The sequence below is a fragment of the Hirundo rustica genome, chromosome 11, assembly GCF_015227805.2.
Source record: "Hirundo rustica isolate bHirRus1 chromosome 11, bHirRus1.pri.v3, whole genome shotgun sequence".
NCBI lineage: Eukaryota > Metazoa > Chordata > Aves > Passeriformes > Hirundinidae > Hirundo > Hirundo rustica.
Genome location: NC_053460.1, coordinates 3,940,326 through 3,966,924, shown reverse-complemented (window position 1 = coordinate 3,966,924; position 26,599 = coordinate 3,940,326). Strand labels below are relative to the sequence as shown.

The 26,599-nt window shown below is 41.6% G+C and overlaps 1 protein-coding gene across 5 annotated transcripts in view; it reads left to right on the top strand.

The window, feature by feature from the left end:
• Window positions 1-26,599, top strand: part of CDH13 (cadherin 13) — a 451,300-nt gene that overhangs the window by 174,195 nt on the left and 250,506 nt on the right. For all 5 annotated transcript variants that reach the window (XR_005702749.2, XM_040075801.2, XM_040075800.2 and 2 more), the window contains exon 4: window positions 19,654-19,770. Coding sequence is in view for 4 of the 5 variants with exons in the window: in XM_040075801.2 (XP_039931735.1) it covers window positions 19,654-19,770 (117 nt within the window). In the remaining variant the exon portion in view is untranslated. The remainder of the gene's footprint in view (window positions 1-19,653; window positions 19,771-26,599) is intronic.

The window sequence follows — 26,599 nt, the reverse complement described above, 5'->3', positions numbered from 1 at the left end:
TCAAAACTCTAAAGTAAGAAAAATAATAGCTTACTTGAGCTCCCATGAATTTTCTGACCTACCCATCTATGTTTTAATCTGGAAAAGTACTATTCCCTGGAAAGTACTAATCAACAGAAGTATTTCCATTGCATGGGTTCATTCTCCACAGCACCACTGTTCCAAACCTCATTCCTTTTTTTTTTTTTTTTTTTTTTTTTTTTTTTTTTTTTTTTGTAATTTATGCCATTACTCCTCCAAGTGGCAAGGGCATCACTTCCCGTCAAGTCATTCAGATCACAGAGATAACCTTTTTGTTTTCATCTTGTGCTCTAAATGTAATAAATCAAATCCTTGCCAAAAGCAAGTTCTGAATTTTATATCATGAAATTTGCATTTCATGCTCTGTTGCTTATTCACAGAAGCCATCCAATCTGAAAAGACAAATAATGCCACATGACTTGTGTAACTAATACAGACAAATGTTTCCAAGCAACTGCTTGAGCAATCTGAAGATCAAAAATTACTCATCTGAAAAACTTGCGTATAATAGTAGATAATGTATTTGTTCACAGATTTCAGGGTCTGCTAATGGACAGTTCGTAAACTGAAACAGGACCAAAAATGTAGCAAATTAGGAATGCAGCAATTTATTAACTTGTCTCTATTAGGTGGCTCCAGCAAAATAAAGCTGTTTTAGGCTAAGAATGTCATACTGCACTTCACCGCTCCGTGCAATGATCAGGCAGGAGCAGCCAGACCCTCAAGCACAGTGCTGAAGGTTTGATTTTGGAGCTGGGATACTGAAGGTGTGGAGAAAGTTGAATAATACAGAGTTTAATTCATTTTCTTACGTTCCTTGGAAATTGTGCACTTTATTGTAGCAGCATGCTGTGCCTGTTCTGACACACGCAAGGGTCTTTGGTCACGTTTGGAGGCAGGACATTCACACTTGGCATGTGCAGTGAGAACTGAAGAATCCGTCTTACACATTCATAGAGACATTTAAATACGGTCCCCTCGAGGCTCTTCTGGGGCTGGCTGCATGGTGGATAATTATGAGGGGTAGGGAAATATTGCTGCTTTATCTCAAGCTGTGAGAACCCAGGTTTTCAGCTCTAGAATTGTCCTGTTTAAATTCCAGTGTGTCAGTAGGGGCAGCAGAAATCACAGGTCTGGCTTTAATGACTTCAGTTGCTTTGGGAGCAAGAAAATGCATATAGATAAAAATAGAACTTATCTGACAGAACTGAGCAATTATGAAATATGAGCAAAAAGGTAAAGGGGAAATAAAGGGGTGTATAATCTCTTTTGGTCAGAGCCCAGGCTTTTGAATTCATTTGAATGTATCATTTGAATGTATCATTTCTTCCCCAGAAACATACTGGATTAAAAATCGAGACCTGAGCAGGGTTTTCAGATCTGTGGAGTGCTAAAATAACAGCATTCACTGGAAGGTCTATGGAAGCAATTACTGGAACAATACAGAACCTGTGTCTCCTCTGTCCCCTGTGAATGCTGTGGCTGCTGGGCTGGCTGTCCCTGCCCAGTCACTGCATTGGAGTGAACAAGGAGCACTGGAGTGCTCCAGCCCTGCTCTGACAACTTTGAGAGCAGCAAATCCTTTTAATAATCTTGGAATCTGCTTCCCACTGCTCAGAAACACGGAGTGGGAAGCCCATGGTCAATGCCACAAAAACAAGCAGCACTGGAGTTGCCAGGCAAATGACACGCAGGGAGCAAATCTGGCTCTGTCTTCTCTTGGCCAGGAAACTTTAATAAAACCTGTTTACTTGGTGCTCGTGTAGGTGGGGACTGTTCTCATACCACAGAGATGCTCAGTTAAAGGTCAGCAGGTGTGAACTAAGGAATATAAATATTTCTGTGCTCCTCTGGCTGCAGGTTGTTAGGGCAAGATGCTCAGATTCAAACACACGAATTGGAATGATTCACGGTTGGGAGCTCTCATGTCACATTTCATGTATTGCAGAGTGTACTTGGCTTTAGTTTCAGCAGTTATAATCCAGAAAAAACATCTTCAAACCATTGTAAACTATGACTCCTGCCATTTTAGGCTCTTCTCCCTGAAGTATGTGGCAATTAATATTGTTAGCAGCTTGATGTTACAGCTCATGAATCATTGATCTGTTCCAGTACAGCAATTAATTTGCCTCTGATTCCTGACAGGTACATTCTTTGAATTTCCTGAAGCAGACTTAATTGCCAGCATGTGATTAAGGAGAAATCTGAGAATCCACAAAGATGTCCAAATCTGTGTCTGGGTCTCCATCTTGCGTGTTTCACTTTTCTTTTGGAAATCTTCTGCGAAAAAAAAAAAAAAAAAAGCTGTGCTTTGATCTCCCATCCTGAATCAGATACAGCAAAACCAAAACTATGTTTCTAGCCAGCATATTTTAAAATTTCTACAGAAATCAAATTTGAGGTGAATGACTGTGTTTTTTTTGTTTTTGTTTTTGTTTTTTTTAATGTGTCTTGGAACTAATACTTTTTAGAACTTGGTTTATTGTGTGTGAAGTTTTAGACACGTTTCATCTAAGTCAGAACTTCAACTAGGCGCTCTCTCCTTTAGTCATACTATGTGGGTCTTTGAGACTGTCCAGACTAATGAAAGGTTTAGAACTGAGGCATTGTCCTGTGAATTTAATTGGGTCACTGTGGTGGGAACAAATAAGACAGGGCATGTTTAGGTCTTGCGTTCTCACCTTTGAAAAACGCAGCCAAAGTGCAGCACGAAGCCCAGCAGCGCTCAGGTGATAATGAAAAGCTCTCCACAAGGCACCGCAGCACTGTCTCTTTATTGTGCCACACAACAGAGTTAAGCTGCTGCTGTCGGGCAGTTACTGCCTGTTAATTTGTGTTGAAGGGTAAAACTACAGCCCAAATTGTGAAGTGGATGAACACACTGCGATTTCAGCTTTTTGGACTCAGTTAATGCCCGTCAATTAATTTGTTCCGAGCGTAGCTGGCCCAAGCATTGAAGTGGATTAATGCACTAACATTTCTTCTTTCAACCGAGTTTGAAATCAGCCTGGTGACTGAGGAGCTTTGCTGCAGCCTGGATCTAAGTGGGCATTTTGTCTTCATCACAGACCACGGCTTCATTTGTCAGCCTGGCAGCTCCTGCATGGAAAGCTCAGGAATGCAGCTCTGGAGAGCACCCTGAATGCGTAGTCAGAACTAATAGAATATCCCAGACTTTTTTTATTGTGATTTAAACATAATGCAGCCCTGCTCTGCAGTCTTGGGCAAAATCATATTTTTTTCCTAGGAGTTGGCAAAGCAGGAAAGAAGGGAGGAAGTCGTGCAGGCAAATGGCTACAATATTATACATGCAAGAGAGTAGCAGTTCAAATGGAAATTATTGAAAGTCCCTCCCAGTTAAACTCGCCTTGATTGCTCCAACTAGAAACAGACTTCTCACACTCTTTATAAATATGGTCATTTTTTGTTTTTTTCAGCATAAGATAAATGGAAATTTATCCGTAACTGGGTCTTCCCTCTGTGATTGTTGCTGTGCAAAGAGCAGGATTCATCTGGAGGTTCCCAGCTGATGCACCTGCACAGGTCGGGTGACCAAAATGTGCCGGGGAAGAGATGTGGCGTATGTGTCCATTCAGACAGGGGCCTGGGACTGCAGCTGCTCCATCACTGAGCAGCACACAGGGCTTTAACACACACCATTTTTGCTGTAGGGTATCATGGAACAGCTTTTGTGCAGCACTGTTATGATGCAGCGAATTCCAGAGCGCTTAAGCTCAGAATAAGGGTGTAAAATGTGTTAGCTTTCTTCACACACAGCTGGCTGCCCTGCAGCAAGACATAGAAAACCAGTTTTCCAAGGTAGAGCAACTTCTGCTATGAATAATATTTATTTTACATAAAAAATAAACTTTCTTTATTAGAAATTGTCTTTATATCCCAGGAGGGAAATGTGGAACTGCTTGTTCATGGTTGCTTGTGCTATTCCACATTTGGAGGTGTCATTTGTGTGCTACTGATCTGCAGATTTTGTGGCTTCAAGTAGGTTGTTGCCCCACCAAAAATTCTTCTTTAACCCATTTATCATGCCCCAGAACTGAGATTTGTGTCCTGTGTGTTCTTTCTCCTTTTTGAGTGTTAGAAGGACCCTTGAATTTTGAGTTCCCCCAGTATAAGCAGGGAAATGAGTCCACTCAGTGGCATATTGAGAGCAGGAATATTGAGAGTAAGAAGTTAAGGCCTTGTATCTGTACTGTTCGATGCATTTTCCATGTGGCTTTGGTTAAGTCTCAAAAGACTCAGATTTTTGAAAGGTTTTAATTGCTTCAGATCTCCACCATGTTTCTATTTTCAGCAGCAATTTGATATCTCACCCAAAAGCGGATGATTTCATTAAATGAAAGAAAAACCAAACAAACCCCCCCCAATTTAAATGTAAATTTTTATTACAGAACCCTTTTCTTAAGGCTTTAACACCTAGGCAATGGCATCAAAAAATGCTTTCCTTATTTCAGTTACATTTATTTTGAGGTGCTGAAGGTTCTGGGACATCTTTAGGAATTTTTCATTTCTCCTGGCATGCTGTAAAAGCAGTCTGGTTTTGTTTGCTTTGCTACAAGTGTAAACACAGCAGGGATGGAGAAAAGAGTATTTTTACCCATGATAAGTGATGTGTTGCTAATCTATCCTGGTCAAAACAGAGGCATAAGGTCAGCCATTGTCTTTCTCCTCAAGCCTGCATTTCAGTTGTGTTTGACAGATGAGGCAGTCAGAGCATATTTGGTTGTTTGTGTATAAGGGACACCTCATTATATTTAATGAGCAGCGTTGAACTAATATGAGATTTCCAGTAAGAGGGGGTGATTCACATATGCTTCAAAGTGAGAACAACATTCTCTAAATGTTGACCAAAAAAAGCCTGAAATGTTAATTTAAATGAGGAGTGTATTATTCTCAGTACAGGTAACTCCCATGGCTAAAGCAAAGTTAATGGTACTTTGCTTGTTTTCATCTCAGAAAAACTTTTCCCTGTCACAGAATGAGGCAGGTGTGTAGATAAATGAAACTTGTATTTCAGCAGAAACAGGACTTTGCCATCACAAAAGAAACCACAGGAGTTCAGGGCAGTAATTGAATTAATTATTTCACAAAGTAAAAATGCAGATGTGTCTCCACCATAGTTTTCTCACCTATGTATCAAAACCACTGTAAAATATATCAGCATTAAAATGGTTCTCATTTACACATGACCAAATGGTTTCCACAAGTAAATAACTTTTTTCACTTATGTTCTTGACTCCTCTAAAGATAACAGGAGCCTCCATCCTATAAAAATACCTCTGGCCCAGGCAGATGGAGGGCCCAGGAGCAAAGCTGAGTCTGAGTAAGAACACCCAGCATAATTAAATCAAGTTTCACCAGCAATTTTCATTAGGCAGATGTTGTATCTGACCATGCATCACCAGCTAGGAAGGTTTTTTTTTCTCTGAAATACCCAATTCCCCTTACACAGCTGCATTTTAGCTTGGTTTGTTCTTCCCAAGTACACAAAGTGATTTTTAGGGTGACATTTATGGGCATTGAGGGCAGACCAATTTTGAGCAGATGTTTGTGTGAATGCCATTGACCTTTACATTTCTTAAATTTATTCCTTGAGTTCATTATTTATTTAAAGTGTTGTTCATTAACTTAGAGTGAAGTTCCACCACATTTCTTAGATTTTTTTATATTACTACTAACATGAGAAAATATTTTTCTGGTTTGCACATATATTTTAGAAATTATTAACTTCAATACTGCTGATGATAACAATAGGCTGATGATAGAAATAACATACATAAAGAAATTAAGTATTACAACGTGATTTAAAATTTCAACTGAGAATTATATAAAAATTATTTCTTAAGTTCACCTGCAAAGGGTTCTAGTTTTCCAGCACTTTTTGTGATGTCATTTTGTAAGAAGACCAATATACCTCAGATTACCACACCTCATTCCCTATTTCAGATGAACTTTGCTTGCAACAAGCATCTGATTAATTTTATTTTTTGTATTTAGGGCTGACCCCATTTTATACCCTCAACCTTAGTGTAAAAGGCCAACTAAATGACAAGAAATTCAAGCACTTTTCTGGTCACCACAGTGCATTACAGATTGCCACTCCAGTGGTGTTTCCAACCCTTATTGTGACAAATTGGAACAAAGATTCAGCCACCCTATTCCCATGACAAGTTCTAATGAAATTTTCTTTGCCAAGATCAATTGTTTGTGCTGCTGGAGAGTGACTGGGCCATTCATTCAAATATTCAGGCACTGCAAGAATGTCTGGTATAAAGAAAGAAACGCAAAACAAAGAAAAGATGCAGGGAAATTACAACTTGCATGGTGTTGTAGTTTGGCAGACTGGCATCTCTCAGTTCAAGTTTAGCCAAAATGCTGGAAAATCGAGGAGGTCGTATTTGGTCCTTTTTTATTGGGAACAGGAAATCAAATTTTATTGCCAGTGAATCAGCTAAACTATGGCTGAGCTGATTCCATGTCTAGAAAGGGAAATTAAGGAAGTCAAAAAGAGGGCGTAAAAGTCAGTTATGAAATGGTGGCAGTGAAATAATTGTTGGGTTCTGATCATAATCCACTGACCATGAAAAGTATATTTCACTGACCATGTGAAACACAATGGTCACAGATACGAAATTGTAGTTGTGATAAATGTGCTAAAGTTAATTCGTGTTATCAAATTATACAAGGTAAATGTTGAACTGTATAAAATATGAATGTTAGAAATGTGTTCAAATGTACATAAAGTAAAGGTAAAATGTAGAAACTAAAAATTAGAAATTTCCTGGCTTGGGAAGCACAGGAGGGACACGAGGAAAGTATGATTGGAATTACCAGAGAGGGGGCCTTGAAACTATTGCTGCCGGGAATCCCTGAAAGGAAACAAAGAACCACGGAAGAAGAAGATACAAGTCCGGAGACCAAGATAATCACTTCAGATGGATATCTCTACTCGTCTCCGCTGAAATTAACATATACACGACACACCCGGGCCCGATCATCAACAGCATTGTTCCACCCTACCGGTCTATTCAGACCTCCGATACCAGGACTTGAATAATTAATGAAGACGCCTCGGAGAGGATAACGTCAGAATTTCGGACTTCACTCCGCGATCTTGTGTATAAAAAGGGACAGCCGGAGACCAGAAATTGTGAACTTGGGGGGGATACCAGGCTGACAGAGCTTGTTATCCGCGTTCACCCGGCACCGATCCCGGGCTCGGCGCTGTCCTTTTAAATTGTGGCTTTCCGAGACTGATATTTTGTCTCAAAATAAAATTCTAAATTTTGATACTTTGAATTTGGTCGATCTTATTTATAACAATTCTGGTGACCCCGACGTGATTGGAGTGATACCGGGACCCCCGAGGGACCCCCGTCTCTGACCAGGAGGCGCACCGCTGAATTCAGCGGCCTGGCGGAACTGGGGTATCCGGGAGGAACCGATCAACCACACGACGAACAAAACAGCGAAAGCCACATTTAAAAGGGAGATAGGCGAGGTCAGAGCTCTCGGGGAACTCGGGGAGGTTTTTCTTTGGAAGCAGAACCTCCGGAGCCGCGGTGAAGAAATCTACTCATAAAAATCTACGTGCACGAAGAATCCACGCAGGAAAAGGATCGTAAGTATTGCGTGGTTGAGTGGGGAGTGACCGAGCGTGTGAGTGAGACGTGATTTTATCACGAAGCGAGTGGGACCCCAAAATCGCAGTTCCATAGTCCCGCGAGGGGCGTGGTCGGTTGCGGGGGAAGCGAAAGTTTCGGGGGTAAAACGCACCTCACACGTTAAGCCCTGAAAACTCGGGGAGTTTTCGGAAAGGGGGGTCGGTCACAGGAAGGCTGGGAGGGAAGGTTACGTCCTTACAAGAGTTCCGGGGACTGGTAAACCTTCCAGCCTTGGACCAGGGACGGTCCGGGAAGGAAGTAAGGAGAAGAGAGCTCGCATACACCAGAGGAAACCCGGGGGGGGAGCGATCACCCACAAAGGGCTAGTATCTGGTAAACTCACACCATGGGACAGACAAAAAGCAAAGCTAGCAAAAGGAATCTTAGGAAACCAAAGCGGGGAACCGGTAAAGGAATCCCTGAAATCCCAGTTGAGAGCCCGCTGGGATGGATGTTAGAACATTGGGAAGAATGCCCCATAAGGGAGGGAAAATCCAAGAAACGGATGGTGCATTTTTGCATAGAAGTATGGGGTGGGGTAGAAATACGGGATCACGTAATTTGGCCCGTGTTTGGAACATTTGAAGAATGGATATGTAAGGCACTGGTACGTTATGTCGGAGAAAAGGGAACTGTGGAAGAACGGGAATATGCGGGGGTCTGGGGTAGAATTGATGCAAAATTACTACCCATAAGGATAAAGGACCCTGCCGATGTTTCCGGGGATAAGTGGGAGCCTTTAGACAACTTGCCTCCACCTTACATAGTACCCTCACCCCCTCCCCTCCCTGAGCAGAACAATCCACAGAACCCGGGGAGATTGGGACCCCCTCTGGGACGGAGGATTCCTATATCCCCGTCTCTCCCCTCTGCCCCTCCGTTGGAGTCACGAACAGTGGCCCCGGTCCCACCGGTCGGGCTCCCTCCCCCGCTAGAACCTGTACAAGCCACTCAGTCACTGGGAAGAGGTACACAAAGTACAGACACCCCTGAGCCAGCCCGAGATGACCTGTTGCCTGATCTAGATCTGGCGGCTTTCTTTAATTCTCCTGAAAACACACAGCAGGGTTGGGCAGAAGCAAAACACTCACCTCCCGCTAGGAGGACTAGGAGACAACTAAAGAGGATGAATGAGACGGAGAGTGAAGGGGAGGGTGAAAGAGCAAATCTTTTCCCCTTAAGGGAAATTCCCACTGCTCCAGGAATTATCGGGTACGTAAACGTCCCGATTAATACCAGTGATGTGAGAGCCTTTAAGAAGGAGATGGGAAAACTTATGGATGACCCTTTAGGGGTCTCCGAAAGACTAGATGAATTCTTAGGAACTAGCATCTATTCGTATGAAGATCTTACAGTTATTCTCAGATCTTTGTTCAATACGGAGGAAAGGGAAATGATCAGACAAGCGGGGATACGGGAATGGGAACGGAGGAACCCTCAGAGCACTCCTGGAGATCAGAAATGGCCAAGCCAAGATCCCCGATGGAATGCTCAAACTGAGGAGGGTAGGAGAAGCATGATTGATATGAGGAACATCATCATACAGGGAATAAGGGAAGCCGTGCCCCGGGGACAAAATCTGAGCAAGGTCTTTGGGGAATGTCAAGGGAAAGATGAGACCCCCACAGAATGGTTGGAAAGGTTGAGAAAAAGCCTCCAGATATACTCTGGGACAGACCCTGATTCTCCCGTGGGGGAGGTACTTTTAAAAACCCAATTTGTAGCAAAATCATGGGAGGACATCAGGAAAAAGCTGGAAAAGATTGAGGGGTGGCAGGAGAAGGGATTGCAGGAATTACTGCGGGAAGCCCAGAAAGTCTACATGAGAAGGGACGAGGAAAAACAGAAAATACAGGCTAGGGTGTTAGTAGCTGCAGTAAGGGAAGCCCAGAAACAGGAACGCCCACAAGCTTCGGAGAAACCCTTAAGGAAAGCACCTCCGAGGGGAGCCACACGCCCGCAAAAGGGGACTTCAGGAAAATGGATAGAGGGAATGGAATGTTTCTATTGTAAAAAGAAGGGACATATGAAAAAAGATTGTCCAAAGAAGATGAGAGATGAGAAGATGTTCCGGGAGGACTAGGGAAGTCAGGGGCTCTATCTTTTGGGGTCCATAACATCAGGAGAGCCCTTGATAACATTGAAAATAGGACCCCAGGGAACAAAAATGGATTTTTTGGTAGATTCAGGGGCTGAGAAAAGTACATTCAAGCAGCTGCCCCCGGGATGCCGAGTAAGTAAAGATTCTATGGTAGTTATAGGAGCTAAAGGGGAGCCATTCAAGGTACCGATAGTTAAGAATGTGGAAATAGAATCAGAGAATAAAATTTGTTTGGGAGATATGTTGCTAGTAGAAGAGGCTGATTACAACCTGCTGGGTAGGGATTTGATGGTTGCACTGGGGATCAACCTCATCATAAGGAATTCACAGATTACGGTTAGTATATATAAACTAACCTGTGAAGATGAGGACAAAATTAATCCCAAGGTATGGCACACAGGGAAGGAAGCGGGGAAATTGGCTATGGAACCTATATCAATTGAGATTGAAAAGCCTGAGGATCCCATAAGGATCAGGCAGTACCCAATCCCTCTAGAAGGGAGGCGGGGGCTGAAACCTATAATAGAGGATTTGATCAAAAAGGGCATATTGGAGCCGTGTATGTCCAGACACAATACCCCAATACTGGCTGTTAAAAAGGGAGATGGGAATTATAGGTTAGTGCAAGATTTAAGAGCCATAAATGAAAGAACAAGAACTCGGTTCCCTGTAGTGGCTAACCCCTACACCCTTCTGAATAGGATCTCCCCGAGAGATACTTGGTACAGTGTTATAGACCTAAAGGATGCATTTTGGACCTGCCCTTTAGCTGAAGGCAGCAGGGATTTTTTTGCATTCCAATGGGAGGATCCAGACACTAACCGGAAACAACAGTTAAGGTGGGCCTCACTTCCCCAAGGATTCGTGGACTCCCCAAATTTATTTGGACAAGCATTGGAAAAGTTGCTAAGTCAGTTCTCCCCTAGGAAAGGGACCAAGATTTTACAATATGTAGATGATCTACTGGTGGCTGGTGAAACAGAGGAAGGTGTAAGAGAATGCACTATTGATTTGTTAAACTTTTTAGGGGAAAAGGGATTAAAGGTAGCAAAACAAAAGTTACAGTTCACAGAATCTGGGGTGAAATACTTAGGGCATTGGTTAGTAAAAGGGAAAAAGAAATTGGACCCTGCAAGGGTAGCTGGAATCATAGAACTGCCCCCCCCTAAAACCAAAAGACAAGTACGTCAGCTATTGGGGCTGTTAGGTTATTGTAGGCAGTGGATAGAAGGATATAGTGAAAAAGCAAAATTTTTGTATGAAAAATTAACTGCAGAGAGGATAAAATGGACAGAACAGGATGATAAGGAATTAGAGCGATTAAAGGGTGCTTTGGTGACTGCCCCAGTATTGAACCTCCCAGATATCAATAAGAAATTCCAATTATTTGTGAATGTAGAAAACCACACAGCACATGGGGTATTGACACAAGAATGGGCTGGGGATAGGAAGCCTGTAGGTTACCTTTCAAAATTGCTGGACCCTGTAAGCAGGGGGTGGCCTACATGTTTACAGGCGATAGTAGCAGTTGCCTTATTGATAGAAGAAGCCAAAAAGATTACTTTTGGGGCTCCCATCACAGTTTATACTCCACATAATGTAAGAACTATTTTACAACAAAAAGCTGAAAAATGGCTCACAGATGCCAGATTGTTGAAGTATGAGGCCATTCTCCTTCATGCTCCAGAATTAGAATTAAGGACAACACAAGCAAGTAATCCTGCTGGGTTCCTGTTTGGGGAAGCTTCATCAGAGCCTATACACAACTGTATAGACCTAGTAGAATTACAAACAAAAATTAGGGAAGATCTGGAGGACGAGGAGCTCGAAGAAGGGGAAAAATGGTTTGTAGATGGGTCAGCCAGGGTTATAGAAGGGAAAAGAAAATCAGGATATGCAATTATAGATGGGAAAACTGGGGGAGTGATAAAGTCAGGCCCCTTGGGCACTTCATGGTCAGCTCAGGCATGTGAATTGTATGCTGTGTTGCAAGCACTCAAAGGACTTAAAGGAAAAATAGGAACTATTTTCACTGACTCAAAGTATGCGTTTGGGGTAGTGCATACCTTTGGGAAAATCTGGGAGGAAAGAGGACTGGTGAACACTAGAGGAAAAGGGTTAATACATGAGGATCTAATAAGGCAAATTCTCAAGGCAGTAAGGGAACCAAAAGCTATTGCAGTGGTATATGTAAAGAGTCACCAGGCTGGACTACAGTTCAGAATACGTGGGAATAATTTGGCTGATCAGGAAGCCAGGAAAGCAGCTCTCCTAACCCTGGATACCCTGGAAAGCAGGACAGAAAATTTTGGAGAAGGTTCTCCTCATCCCACAGAAAAGGAGATTGAGGATTTCAAGAAAATGGGGGGAAATTTAATAGATGGGAAATGGAAATTGACTGACGGTCGAGAATTGATCCCAAAGGCTTATGCAAGGATCATATTAAAAAGATTGCATGCACAAACTCATTGGGGAACTCAAGCTTTAGCAGAACAATTTTTGAAATTTTTTGGATGTAAGGGTATCTTCGAGTTAGCCAAGCAGGAGGTTCAGAGTTGCTTGGTCTGCCAGAAAATTAATAAATCAAAGGTCAAACACAATGCATTAGGGGGACGTCCTTTAGCATATCGCCCCTTTGGGAGAATACAAGTGGATTTTACAGAGTTACCAAAAATAGGTAGATATAGATATCTGCTAGTGATAGTAGACCAATTAACACATTGGGTGGAGGCATTCCCTAGCCCTAGGGCTACAGCTCAAACAGTAGCACGGAGATTATTGGAGGAAGTAATTCCCAGATATGGAATCCCTGATTCCATTGATTCAGATCAGGGAACTCATTTTACATCCAAGGTCATAAAAAGCTTAGCAGAGGCTCTGGGAATCAGATGGGAATATCATACCCCATGGCATCCTCAGAGCTCAGGTCAAGTAGAGAGAATGAATCAAACTCTGAAGGCACAATTGTCAAAACTTATGCTAGAAACTAGAATGACTTGGATAAAATGCCTCCCTCTAGCCCTCCTAAACATCAGAACACAACCTCATTCCGGTTCGGGATTATCTCCATTCGAGATGTTGTACGGAATGCCTTATGAGCATGGAATGCCAGTTGGACATCCCCGGGTGGAGGATTGTCAGATCCAGTCTTATATCATTGTGATTAACAAAAATTTGCAGGAACTCCGGAAGCGTGGGTTAATAGCACAAAGCACCCCGCTGGGGTTTGCTATCCACAAGATCCAGCCGGGTGATCAAGTATTGATCAGAGCGTGGAAAGAAGCACCGCTGTCATCGCATTGGGAGGGACCTTTCCTCGTCCTCCTCACAACAGATACTGCCGTGAGAACAGCAGAGAAAGGCTGGACCCATTGCTCCCGAGTAAAAAAGGTGGAACAACACAGCAGCTCTCCGCAGTGGAAAATCACCTCTGCACCTGGGGATTTAAAGCTGAGAATTCACCGAGACACCCAATGACCAGCGCTTATCGGATAAGTTGCACTCAGGCAGGATGTCCCTGCTATCCTTTTGTTCATTTTAAGTGCGGGTATTGTGAACAAGTTTGGGTAACTCATTGTGTCCGGGGGGCTAGACCTTGGAATTTGTGTGTACCTTGTTACGAGGAGGAGGTCAGGCTTACCAATCTATTCCTATACGTTGCCACAGAATCGGGATTGTTCGAATTGGATTCTCCTGAGTGGTTCCACTATTACACTAAAGGGTTAAGGGGAGGATTGAATAAAAGGGCGGATCCACTCGTAATTGAGTGCAGGAGAACGTTGAAAGTACCCTGTAGAGGAGATCAAATAAGGAGAACGAGGTGGGAGCAGTACAAGAGGCGATATGCTCAGAGAAGCACCGGCAGGGACCCGGAAGAATATCCCTGCTGCCAAGAAGATGGATTACCCCGCCGCTGGTGGCAACCCAACGGGCGAAGGGTGGAGCAGAGGGATAGGCCTATGGGTAACCCTGGTGATCCTGAGTCAAGCCATGTGCCCCACGAATGGCCTCCACGAACCCCAAGAGGGGATGGGGATGGAAACTAATCTCCCCACGGTCCCTCCAAACCTTACCCGGAACAGAGTTTTGGAATCCAGGGTACGAGTAGACTGGTTTACACAAAAAAGGGGGGAGAATCGTCAGTGGAATGAAGGGGTTAAATTGAACAAATCCAATCACCCGATGGCAACGGCTAGGAAAAGGAGGGAGGTAAGCAGTCTTCCTTTGATCACAACATGCAAAGAATGTAACAAAACTGTGTGGATTGGAGGGAAAAAGGAGAGTACCTTTGTGGGATATCTCCAAGTTAACCCTTTATGTTATGATAAGAGGAAACTGAAGATGTGTGCCTTGAACGGGAAAACATATTGGGTGGGACAAAATGAGAAATTGCAAACAGCTACTTTAGCGAATGGACCTATATTACTCGATATGTTAGGGGAAAACGATGAAAGGGTTTGTTTAAGAATGGATAAAGTTTTTTGCTTTTCCAAGGACGAGGAAGGGTTAGACCCTGAGAACAAGATACAAAAGGTAGCCCTGGAATTTAAACGACAAGAATTGGCAGCTAAGAAAAAGAGAATGGAGCAGGAAAGAATGAGGACATTAAGTGAACAATATGATCAATTGGAAAAACAGTCTAATGATTGGAGTCTGGCTACTTCCAGCAAAAATCTTTTCCTGGATTTGGTACAGGAGATTGCTACCGAGTTAGGGCTAACTAATTGTTGGATCTGCGGAGGATTAAAATCCGCCGAAAGATGGCCATGGAAAGGTGAGAGTTTAACTCCTGAGCAGTTACTAAAATGGGATAATAAAATCTTAAACACTTTAACCCGGCCAGGAGGGTGGACACTGGATGAACGAGTAATAGGGACAATCTGTATTAGTAGGGAAGGAAATGTGTACAGTGATGTAGTGGGATACACCCCTTGTCTATCCACTCTGGCTGTAAATTCCAACAACAGATCCAAAATGTGGCAACCAGAAACCCCAAATGGGTACTGGGGAAAAGAGAAGCAAGGAAAGTGTAATTGGGTAGAGGAAATTGAACTCTGTTGGCATGAACTCACTAACGCTAACCCATATTACTCCTTAACTGAACTGGTGGAATTTTGGGACAAACCGGAAAATATAGACATTAAATGGAAAGCTCCCAGCGGGATTTATTGGATCTGTGGGAAAAGAGCTTACAGTGAATTGCCCCGGAAATGGAAAGGGTCCTGTACCCTAGGTATGATTAGACCCTCTTTCTTTACACTCCCCAGAACTGGTAGCAATTTGCTAGGGGCCCCTTTGTATGAAACCCTCAGCAGGAGAAAGCGAGAGGTAAAGAAAGGACTCCCACAAGTGGGAGGGAATCAGAAATGGGGAGAGGAAGAATGGCCTGCAGAGCGCATCATAGAATACTATGGTCCAGCCACCTGGGCACAGGATGGAAGTTGGGGTTACAGGACCCCAGTATACTTATTGAACCGGCTAATCAGGTTACAGGCTGTAGTAGAAATAGTGTCTAACCACACTTCAGACGCCCTGGAATTGTTAGCCAAACAACACTCACAAATGAGAGCTTTCGTATACCAAAATCGAATAGCTCTGGACTATTTACTAGCAGAGGAAGGGGGTGTGTGCGGGAAATTTAATGACTCAGAATGCTGTATCGAAATCAATGACTATGGAGAAACTATTAGAGATTTGGCTGCAGAAATTAAAAAAGTGGCACACGTCCCAGTGCAGAAATGGAATTCGATCCTAAAAGCATCATGGTGGGATCAAATATTTGGAACGGGAGATTGGTGGAAGAAGGTGGGGTTCTTTATCCTGTGCTCAGTGGCTGGGTTAGTGTTCTTGCCTTGTTTAATACCTTGCCTAATAAGACTAATTCACACTGTGGTCCAGGGAATGCAAATAGCAGCCCTTCCTATGGATCCGGAATTAGCTTCAGGAGGATTAGCCAAAGAAAAAGCCACCTCAAAAATTATGAATTTAACCGAGGAAAGAAGTACTGCGGCTCAGGTGTTAGAAAAATTTGAAGCCCAGATACAGGGAGGAAACATAGAGAGAACATACTGGAACAAAACGACAGGGGAAAGGTTAACAGAATAATGGTTAAGAGGCTTTTTTATCTTGACAGAGAAAAAAGACTATAACCAGAACACGAATTAAATTGGTGAATTTGGAAGAGGGGGGATTGTGATAAATGTGCTAAAGTTAATTCGTGTTATCAAATTATACAAGGTAAATGTTGAACTGTATAAAATATGAATGTTAGAAATGTGTTCAAATGTACATAAAGTAAAGGTAAAATGTAGAAACTAAAAATTAGAAATTTCCTGGCTTGGGAAGCACAGGAGGGACACGAGGAAAGTATGATTGGAATTACCAGAGAGGGGGCCTTGAAACTATTGCTGCCGGGAATCCCTGAAAGGAAACAAAGAACCACGGAAGAAGAAGATACAAGTCCGGAGACCAAGATAATCACTTCAGATGGATATCTCTACTCGTCTCCGCTGAAATTAACATATACACGACACACCCGGGCCCGATCATCAACAGCATTGTTCCACCCTACCGGTCTATTCAGACCTCCGATACCAGGACTTGAATAATTAATGAAGACGCCTCGGAGAGGATAACGTCAGAATTTCGGACTTCACTCCGCGATCTTGTGTATAAAAAGGGACAGCCGGAGACCAGAAATTGTGAACTTGGGGGGGATACCAGGCTGACAGAGCTTGTTATCCGCGTTCACCCGGCACCGATCCCGGGCTCGGCGCTGTCCTTTTAAATTGTGGCTTTCCGAGACTGATATTTTGTCTCAAAATAAAATTCTAAATTTTGATACTTTGAATTTGGTCGATCTTATTTATAACAGTAGTGAAGCAGTAAAAATAACATACTTGACAGGATTTCTCACATACCACTTTTGTTTAAAAAAAACCCACCAAAAACAATCAAAAAGATTGACTTTTTTGCCAGCTCTATCTGGATTAATTTTACATCCCTTATGAGTTGCTTCTCCAAGAAATTAAGTAGGTGAATCCAGTAAAAATCATTATATACACAATATACCCCTCCATGAATGAGAGTTACCAGTGCCGTGGCCATTGAGTCAGGTTAAATGCACACATAAAGTCAGATTCCTTGGCTTCTGCTTTTACACAGACTGAAGATCAAACTTGCAGCTGCTTGGCACTAAGCAAAATGCTTTTCCTTTTTCTTAATTCTTTACAAATGTGGAAATCATGATAAACACAAAGAGCAGTGAATTATTCAATGTGATGGTGAAGTACTCTTGACCTTTCCTTCTCCTCTGCTTACCTGCATTCCCTAGTGGTGCTTTTGGCCACTCATTTAATCAGCCATTGCTCTTAGACACCAGGGGATGATAAGAAAGAAATCATCACAAAGAAATCACTATTTAGAAAAACACAGTGAGATTTGAAGAACATGAAACACATTCAGAGAAGTACTTAGATTTCTGTGCCTAATCTGCAGAACTTCCTTCTCTATGTAACAGAATAATTGTATTAGAAACAAAAGACAATAATTCTATTTTTTTTTTTTTGTGGTTTGTTTGTTTGTTTGGTTGGTTGTTGTTGTTGTTGTTATGAAGTTCTACTTAGAAATCTGGACTTAAAGGCCTTAAGTCTTACCTACTGCTTTCCTTTAGAATTCACTTTTTATATTAATGACTCACTGGATATAATTCGGGTTTTTCTTCTACTTGAGAACCTTTGGGAAAGTGTAAGGATAAGCAGTTATGGGAAAGTGATGAGCTAATTGCTTATGGTCTGTGGCTACCAAAATTGTGAGACCTAGATGTTGAACAATCTGGAAATGGCTTTTCCGTTTCAAACTAGCACAGAAATAAATGTGACAGTTCAAGGTCGTGTTGGATGGAACTCTGAGAAAAGTGATCTGGTGGAAGATGTCCCTGCTTATTGCAGGTGGGACCAGATGGTCTTTAGAGGTCCCCTTCAAACCTTTCCAACAAAGATAAGCAAATCTGAATGTCTTGTTCACTGAAAGGTGTGATCAGGTTAATGTTGCCGCTGCTGAGCTAAAGATCTGGAGTTTCCTTGTGGACATCCTGGGAGTCACTGCTGCTCCTCAGGATCATCTCAGGCACGTGTCAGCCCATCTGTGTTTACAGTGTAAGTGATTTTGAAAGCTTTACCACTCTGTGCAGTTTGCCTTTGGACAGGATTCCGCTTTTTTTCATTTGACACTTCAACTGTTTTTATCTTGAACTTTCTCATGAATTTTTATTAAGGAAAACTCTCTTGGGAGAGGAGTTGAAAGACAAAATCGGGGACCCGAGTGGCCTCCAGACTGAAAGATTAGAGAGAAATGGCAAAGCCTTTGGGAGAGCTGGGAGCTCTACCAGAGGGAGCCTCAAAAAGTTATGAAAACTGACAACATTGTGAGAAGGGATTCTCTGCAAGGTTCCCACTGCTCTTATCATGACTAAAGCAAGCTGGTGAAAACTTGAGTTTCCCTTGCTCCTGTTTGTTGTGAAATTTGAGAAATGATGCTAAAGACAGTAGAAGCAGAGCAGAGTTTTGTGGTGAGAGGCTCAGATGGGAGGCATTGCCACAGAGGGAGGCAGGAGCAGGCTGTGGAGAGCTTGGCTGGTGGATCCAGGTTGTGCCACCAAGAAAACTCATTCAGCTGCTTTGGAGTTTTATAAAAATGCAGCCTTGGGCTGGAGATTTCATTGTGCAATGAAGAATCAGTTATTAAAACAACAGCATGGATTCCAGAGCTGACTGAAAACTCAGGGGTTTGGGGTTTCTGAATTAAGAGATCAAAGCGTTATCTTGTAGGATATAACTGCCTTATTGGAATGAGACATTTAATTCAGCCCGTGATTTTTTTTTATAAAACTGCCACAACAACCTCAACGAAAAGTAGTGATTGAAATATTTTTTCAGTTCCACGGTTCCTAATTCACGACAAATCTGGACTTTTTTTTTTTTTTTTTTTTTTTAATTGTTTTTTTTTTTTTTTTTATTTCATTTGTTTGTTTTGTGGAGGTTTTTGTTTTGTTTTTTTTTCTCTTCCAAAAAAGGACTTGGATCAAGGGAGAGCTTTGGGAGATGGGGAGAGGCTGTTTTTGACCTTGCTAGTAACTGTGCTTGGAGAAGAGAGCTGCAGAGGCTGTAGGACGAGGCAAAGGAAGGAGAGTGGTCTCTGGGAAGCCGCAGCTCCTGCAGGGAGAGCGCTGAGCGGATCAGAGATCAGAAGGGAAGAGAAAGCAAAGGTGTAGTGGGCAGAGTTTTCCAGGGGCCAGAGGCCACTGTGGAGAGTTCACTGTAGCTCACAATGTGCTGAACTGCCTGAAGCTCAGAAAGAAATGCTCCAGAAAATGCAGCAGAAAAAGAAATCTGGCGTATAAACCACTTCTATTTTTTTTCTTTCTGAGATCATAGCTTGAAACTTTCTCTAAGAGAAAGCAAACCCCAACACAAAACATCCAACTCCAACAACCAACGAGTTAATATTTTAAGTTACACCTGGACTATGGTGTCTAATTTGAAGTCACAAGCTCTTGGTGTTTATTGAGAGTTCATTACCCGAGGACTGTGTTTGCAAATTCACTCTGTTCTGTCTGATTGAAGGCCTGGACTGAGAAGTGACTGAGTACAGATGATGTCTATCACCATCTATTTCTTCAGAAATATCATTATATATCTTTAGAGAATATTCTCTAAAGACATTTGAAGTGTAGTTTTTTACTGGTCTTGTGCAAGTATTCGAGGTAAGCCAGATCTTGCTAAAAGGTCTGGAAAGGGAATAACTACTGAATATCTGAAAGTTTTTCTAACTGTTTTTTTTCTTTTTTAGGAAATCTTGAAGTTAGAAGGCAACCTTGGAATTCCAAGACAAAAAAGGGCTATTTTGGCCACTCCAATATTAATTCCTGAAAATCAAAGACCTCCATTCCCCAGATTAGTCGGCAAGGTAAGTCAACAAATCTGGATCAAATGTTGATATTAAGTAATTGATCTATCACTCTTATAGATTTTCAGCACCTATCACACTGGCAGCAAGTTTCCAGATTTCTTCCTACCTTCTTCCATCCCTTCTGCTTGTGAACACTGAATTTTTGGATCTCAGGCAGCCAGAGTCTCTCTGCAGAATTTCCTTCATTAAGAATTTTTTTATGGGGAGTTAAGGGTGGGAATTCTGGTCGCTGAGGCTCCTCGGGCGCAAGGAGACAAACCAGGCCCTGCTTGTACTGCAATTCTTTCCTGGCATCTTGTCACCCTGATTTGTTCCTGTTCCTGGAGTGCTGCTTGGGGATCACAGGCGCTTTAGAGGATGCACAAAGACAGAAATGTGAGGACATCTGGCAGGCTGTTTTTCAAAGGCCCTGAGAAGCTTGTCCTCAACTAATATTTAAATTATAGGAACTGCAAATGATCAGCACTTTTAAATACTCATAGCTGTCATAATTTTTACAATCTTTTATGATTATTTTTTTTTTTCAGCAGAGTTCCAATTTAGGTATCCAGATGATTAATTTGGCTGGAGTATATTGCAAACAGAAAGAGAGATTATGCATGTGTCAGGGGAGACAAAAAATTTTAGAGGTATTTAAAATAATAGAATGAGATATTCTAGGTCAGCTGTGGTAATTTGCAACTGAATACTGAACAAAGCATAAATAAAGAGGTTTGGAGTCTCAGACGTACTGATTGTAGAGAAGAAATTCAGTCAAGATCGATGCTGAAAATGAAGCAGTTATTTCAGGTCTTTTTGACTTGTCACAGATCTTCATAAGATAGGCTGTGAGGTCTTGCTAACTACAAGGAATGCATGTACTAACTCAGAGTATTGGTTCCTGTACCTGTTTCAGACCCTGCACAAAAATTGTTCATCTCCCTCCCTTAAATTTATATGTTTATTGCCATATCTTCATGAATTTTAAAAAATTCTCTTAGTTCTCACTTCTGTAAGGTGTGAGGAACGTGTTTATGTCCTCTTCCAAAATATCCTGGGGCTCATCCTCAGAAGCTTCGCTGGGGGCCACGTGGTCTGATGGATCACAGCTCCTGCTGGGCGTTGGTTTCTCCTGAACCTCAGCTTTGCCATCTCTGCTGTGTTGTGATCCCTGCAGAGGGACATTGCAGATTCGCTGTGGTTTCTATGGTGCTTTGGGAAAGAGGCAAAACATGCAGAGAATCAGTAATTTGCATGTTGTGACAGAATTCCAGGCACGAGGAGGAACGTGAAGCTTTCCTGGCTGCACGAGAGGGACGATCGCGGTAATTTCAGATGTGACTTGTTCTGTGTGGTGCCACCACGTGATCCTGTCTGGATGTTCACGTGCGAGTCAGGTTTCCAGTGTGTTATTTTCCCTCTCTTTCTTCCTTTCCCCCACTACAGTGAATTACCAGTGTGGTTTATTAACCTGTCCTGGCTTTCCTCTTGCTTTCCACCCCATGCTGTGTGTTGGCTGGAATTGCACAAGGTTGTTTGGAAGTGATTGCAGCAGCCAACAGGTGAAATGCTGATTAGCACTTAGTGGGGAGCAGTGCAGATGTGTGGAAAGAGGAGAGCAGGGGGAGAACAATTAATTGAGTTTCATTTTACAGTTAGGAAACAATACCACAAAGAGAAAAAAAAATAGAAATTATAGAGGATTTCCTTCATGAAGTTTTGTTATATGTATATCAGGAAGGAGATACTGCACTGGGCAAATGAAAACAGCGTTTTGTCCAAATTAATTCCAAAAATTCCAATTAGTATTTAGCTTAACAAGGAAGTACATGTGTCGAGCCCGTTCCCTGTGCTGTTACTGGCTTTCCAGAATCCCCACTCAGGAATTGGATTATTGCCTTGCCATTTCCACACCCTTCACTAGGGTAGCTCTTAATTAAATAACTATCCTAGACCTGCTGTGTTTGTAGGTGGAGAAGTCTCACCTTTTAGCAGGATTTAAGATTTTGTGTACCATGCTTCGTGCCTGAGGGAGAGCACTGAGATGAAAACATTTTAACACAACCTTGGTAATGTGGGCCTTCGTGACCAGATGGCCCAGGCTACAACCCTTGACTGTTATTGATGTGTTTTGTTTAGCTCTTGCTGATAGAGCACTGGGATGTGATATTCAATTTTTAGTCTCTCTCCATATGTTACTTTTCCGGTTTATTTGTCCACATGAAGTCAAATGAAGCACAGAACAGTGGGATGCAGGATTACTTTGTACTTCCACTGGCAGGTTATTCTCCACTGCACCATGGAAATGTTTTCTAAGACTAACTTTAAATGGTGTTCTGTGCATCTACAAAACAATCTTTTGACCCCCTTTAACTGATGATGGTGCTTTCTGAAGTTTAATCCTCACACTAATGCAGACCCCAAGGGGCACGAAGGGAATTGTGGAGATGCTCAAAAAGTCCCAGCTCTTTTTCCACACACCAGAAGAGAAGGACACCCGCAACGTGGGACTGTGCTTTTCCAGGCTCAGGGGATTTGCTCTTCATGTTATTGATGGACAAATGGTGAATCAAGGATTCTATTCTTCAGTTTAAAGGAATTGTTCTGCGTAAGAATGAGTATTCCAATTGTTGGCATGTAAAATCTGGAAGGCGGCAGTGGCCTGGTGGAAATTGGCAGGACATTTTATGCTCAGTGAAGGACAGAACACAGGGAGAGGTGCACAGGAGACTTTGCAGGAAATTACTGAATAAATCAAAACCAAAACTTTATTTTTTTCCCCCAGAAGATTTTTTTTTGTTGTAGTTATTTGTCTGTTTCGTCTTCTGGAAGGAGGGTGAGAGTGGATCAGGTGTTTTGGATCAGAGCTTTTTTTATACTTCCTGCCTCTGATCTGGCTGTTAGCTGCAGTTACATGGCAGGACTGAGCATGAGGCTGGAAGTGGTCCAGGCTTGCAAACAGGATAAAAATCTTTAAGATGTATGAGGAAGTGTCTTATTTTTTCCTCCTCTGAGATGTGAATTTAAGGCAAAGAGCAAACGCATCTTGTCTGTTAAAGCAGCAGTAGAAAAACACTCGAAGAGGGGAGGAAGCTGAAGAAAACTGGAAGTAAAAAGCTGCTGGAAGCTGCTAGTTTTGAGTGGCTGTCTTAGTGCAACTATTTATGTACGATAAATTACATGCTTCACAGAAGAGAATTGTCGTGGATTAAAGAAGCAGCTGTAAAAAATGTCAAACTGAAGAGTCAAAAGAGATGATCGTGATCTCTTAGTCTGGGAAGAGAACCTAGAGAGAAAGTTTATAGGTTAGAGGAAGTCATGAGAAACACAAGAGAGGAGCAACAGTGAAATAAAAGCTGAATTAAGAAGTTTTTTAGTACCACTGGAAAATTAAGCAGAAAATGAGAGGGAGTCTAAAGAGAAGTGGAGGAGGAAAGGACCTGGCAAGGGTGGGTGTCCAAGCCTGGAAGATAATGGTGCTTGCTCATAGAGAAGAGAATTATTTGCAGAAACCTCGGAACCTTTCCAACACCACGAGAGAGATCTGTGTGAATGCTTATCAGCTGCTTAGTTGGGAAAGGTCTGGATCCCAATTATTGGCCTGAATCTTTGTTTCAGTTACTACAAATGGTGTGGAAGCAAAAGAACATATTTCTCGTGATGGAACTAGACATGGGGTCTACAGGAACAACCTACTGGATTTTTAAAAATTAATTTTTTAGTATCCAATTGCTCATTTTTAAATCATCACCATGTCAAAAGCAACGACTGTGCTGTGCCAGAATATGGTCAGAAAAGAGGAAATGGTCATCAGGAAGAATTTTGACTCGTCTAGAAGACAATGTTTTGGTGACAGCTGAAGAAGTGGGTGAGGAACTTTTTCAGAGAGAAGATGGAATTACAGAGACACAAGGAATTCTGATTCCTTGAATAAGTTTGATGGCATATAAGGAGAGTATTCTGCTAAAGTATGTCTGTGATTCCATGAGGGAAAGGCAAAACCACAGATGAGGACAGCAAAACAAGAAGAAAACAAGGTAGAAAAGTGTACAGATGGAAAAGGGTGCTATTTATGAATAGCACTTAGGCAATAAATAAAGCTCTTTGAAATCCATCAAGAAACAAAGATTGGGTTTAGAGAAAAAAATCAAGTTATGGTCCAGGTACGGTAAGATTGGGCAGAAATATATATGAGCTCAATTTGCTCGGCCTAGCAAAAGCATTTTCTGTAAATCCCAATGATTTAAGTGAAAGGAATACACTGATGTAGTAGCTAATGGGTATAAAATTTGGCGTAAGATTAAAAGAAAAACTTCTGGTACCTGGAGAAGAGGAATTAATTTCCAACAGCAGTACTGAGGAGGGAACACAAAATTTGATAAATATATGATCACAGTTGCATACTACAGCTGCTTCTGATCCTGACAGAACAGACACCTCGAGTCTCCCTGCTACCCTGGTGCTCCTGAAAATGTGCAAAACCCTGCTGAGCTGGGCCTGGATGAGTGGCTGGAGGTGTCAGAGTTTAACATCTGATTAAATTCGTGGCTTGCATGGAGGAATGGCACACTCCTGACCTTCAGGAGAAAATACCAACCTACCTCAGCAATGAAAGAAATGAAAGGAGCAGCACTCCATTAAATTAAAGGGCTTTCATTGCAAGTACATGAATTATTAAGCTACAGCGTTTTAATTCTCATTAACGGATATGCATTTGATGTCCTAACAAACTATTAAGTGAAAACAGGACTTCAGATTTTTCTCTTTTACTGAGAGGTGTCTCTTCAACCCTCCCTTTTTAAAGGACACTGACATTCACATAATGCCAACAGAACACATTTGTTTTCTTTCAGCTAATGGAATTTAATTGGAAAAATTTGTTAAAATGCACCTGTTTACTTAAGACTTTCAGAAGAATCGCCCATGAGTTGCAAATGCCTTGGAAAACTGGAAAACAATAATTTACCATTATTTTTCAGTGTTTGGTGTGGCTAATAAGAAGAAAAGTATTTTTAAACATTTGGGGAATATTTTCTAATCTAGTTACTATGGTTACAAGATTGTTGGAGATAAAGCAGTTATATGGCAATGATGGAATCGAATTTTCTGAACAATATTGATATATCCAGTACCTAATTTCCTGCTTCATAATAAATCATGTTAATGACCTGAAGGAAAGCAGCAAACAGAAGAGATTTTCTGCTCTGAAGCTGTTCAGCAAAGTGTGCCGCAGTTTAACTGCCACACTCCTTGTGTTAACTTTGATTTCAGAAGCTGATAATTTTAAACTGTGTTGCAAATTAAGGTAGGGGTGAGAAAGAAGTCTGTCCCTGCCAGTAAATTGCCTATGCAAAGTAACTAAGATGAAATAAAACCCCGGCAAGTAATTTTTCATTGGTGCACTGACTTAATTGCAGGCTCAAGTTTAAAATGTTTGGATTATCTTTGGACATAACATCTATTTCACTTAATGAATAGGGATGGAGAATAAGAATTGCCATTCCCTAACTCCATTCCTTGTGGTTTTCATGAAACCAGACTGTTTTCTTTTTGTTAAAATTCATCTTTATAGTCTGCCAAAATGATCCTATAACCTGAGCTGGCTGATGGGAAGTTTTGTTGACCACCTTCACTTTTTGTCTTGTTTTAATTCAGTTTTTTGGAATACCCACTCAATCTAACCAGTTTCTAGAATCTATTTTCTTGTTGAATGTATATTTTTGAGCAAAAACTTGCATTCTTAGTGGGGCCAAATTTTAAACTTAACAAGATGTAGAGCCTAATTCTGCAATCTTGGATTTGTAAAAGAGTATATTTGGATCCAGGATTTCTGTTTGCTTAGTCCCTGTAATTTGTAAAGTTTCTTCCTACAAATCTACTCAGAGTAACACTTCATCTTAAGTGGGATGAGAGATGCAACAGACTTATCCAGCTTTATTTAGCAGAGTGCTGTGTTAATATGTTACCAGTAAAAACATAAAAACTGCCTAATATCAAAGTCAGGGGAGAGAACACAACACAGAGCTTCCTTTAAATCAATTAAGATATTTATTTGATAGCTGTGAACTGATTCATACTGCTTCAAACATGATTGTTTTCCTGTTCCATTCCAAATAATTCCTCAGGTTTCTTGTTATACAGTCAATTGTTAGCAAGTTTATAATACAATACAAAGCAATATCCTAAAATGAATGACATTTTAGGAACAAAATTAACTTATCCCTGCCAATTTACAAACCAGATACTGTCATACTGTCAACCTTGGTGCTTTCATTAATGAAAGACTTTAATAAAGGCATTTTGCAGACTGGTCTGGCGACAAATTTGATATTACCAGCTGTGGCTTGTTAAAATGGTATTAAGTAAAGATGGTTGGCAGAGCATTTCCAGAAGGAAAAATTATATGTATTATATATGGCTCATCTGTAAGGTGGAGTAAATAGCTGTCACTCAGGGAACAACAGTAATTTTCTTCCTTCTCTCTAACAGCTGATTCTCTTCGATGATTAATTGAAGAGAATTTTAACCTTTTTGTGTTTTGCCCTTGCTTTTATCATACATAGATTTTTTTTTTTTTTTTTTCCCTTGCACTTTAGGGTAATGCACAGCAACAGATCAATGGGGTGAATGAAGGAGTATGAGGCTATTATCCATAATGACAGCTGTGTTTTAATTCAGGAAACATTTTCCCTTCTCATTTCTAAAACATCTGGTGCTGTTTTCCAGCTGCCCTCTAAAGGCACCTTTTCTTAACCTTTCTGGTTGATCATCTTTATCACTTGCTGTGCAACCCTGTTGGCTGAATTCAGAAATTGAATCAGTAAGGTATGGTCTACAGGGCAGAATC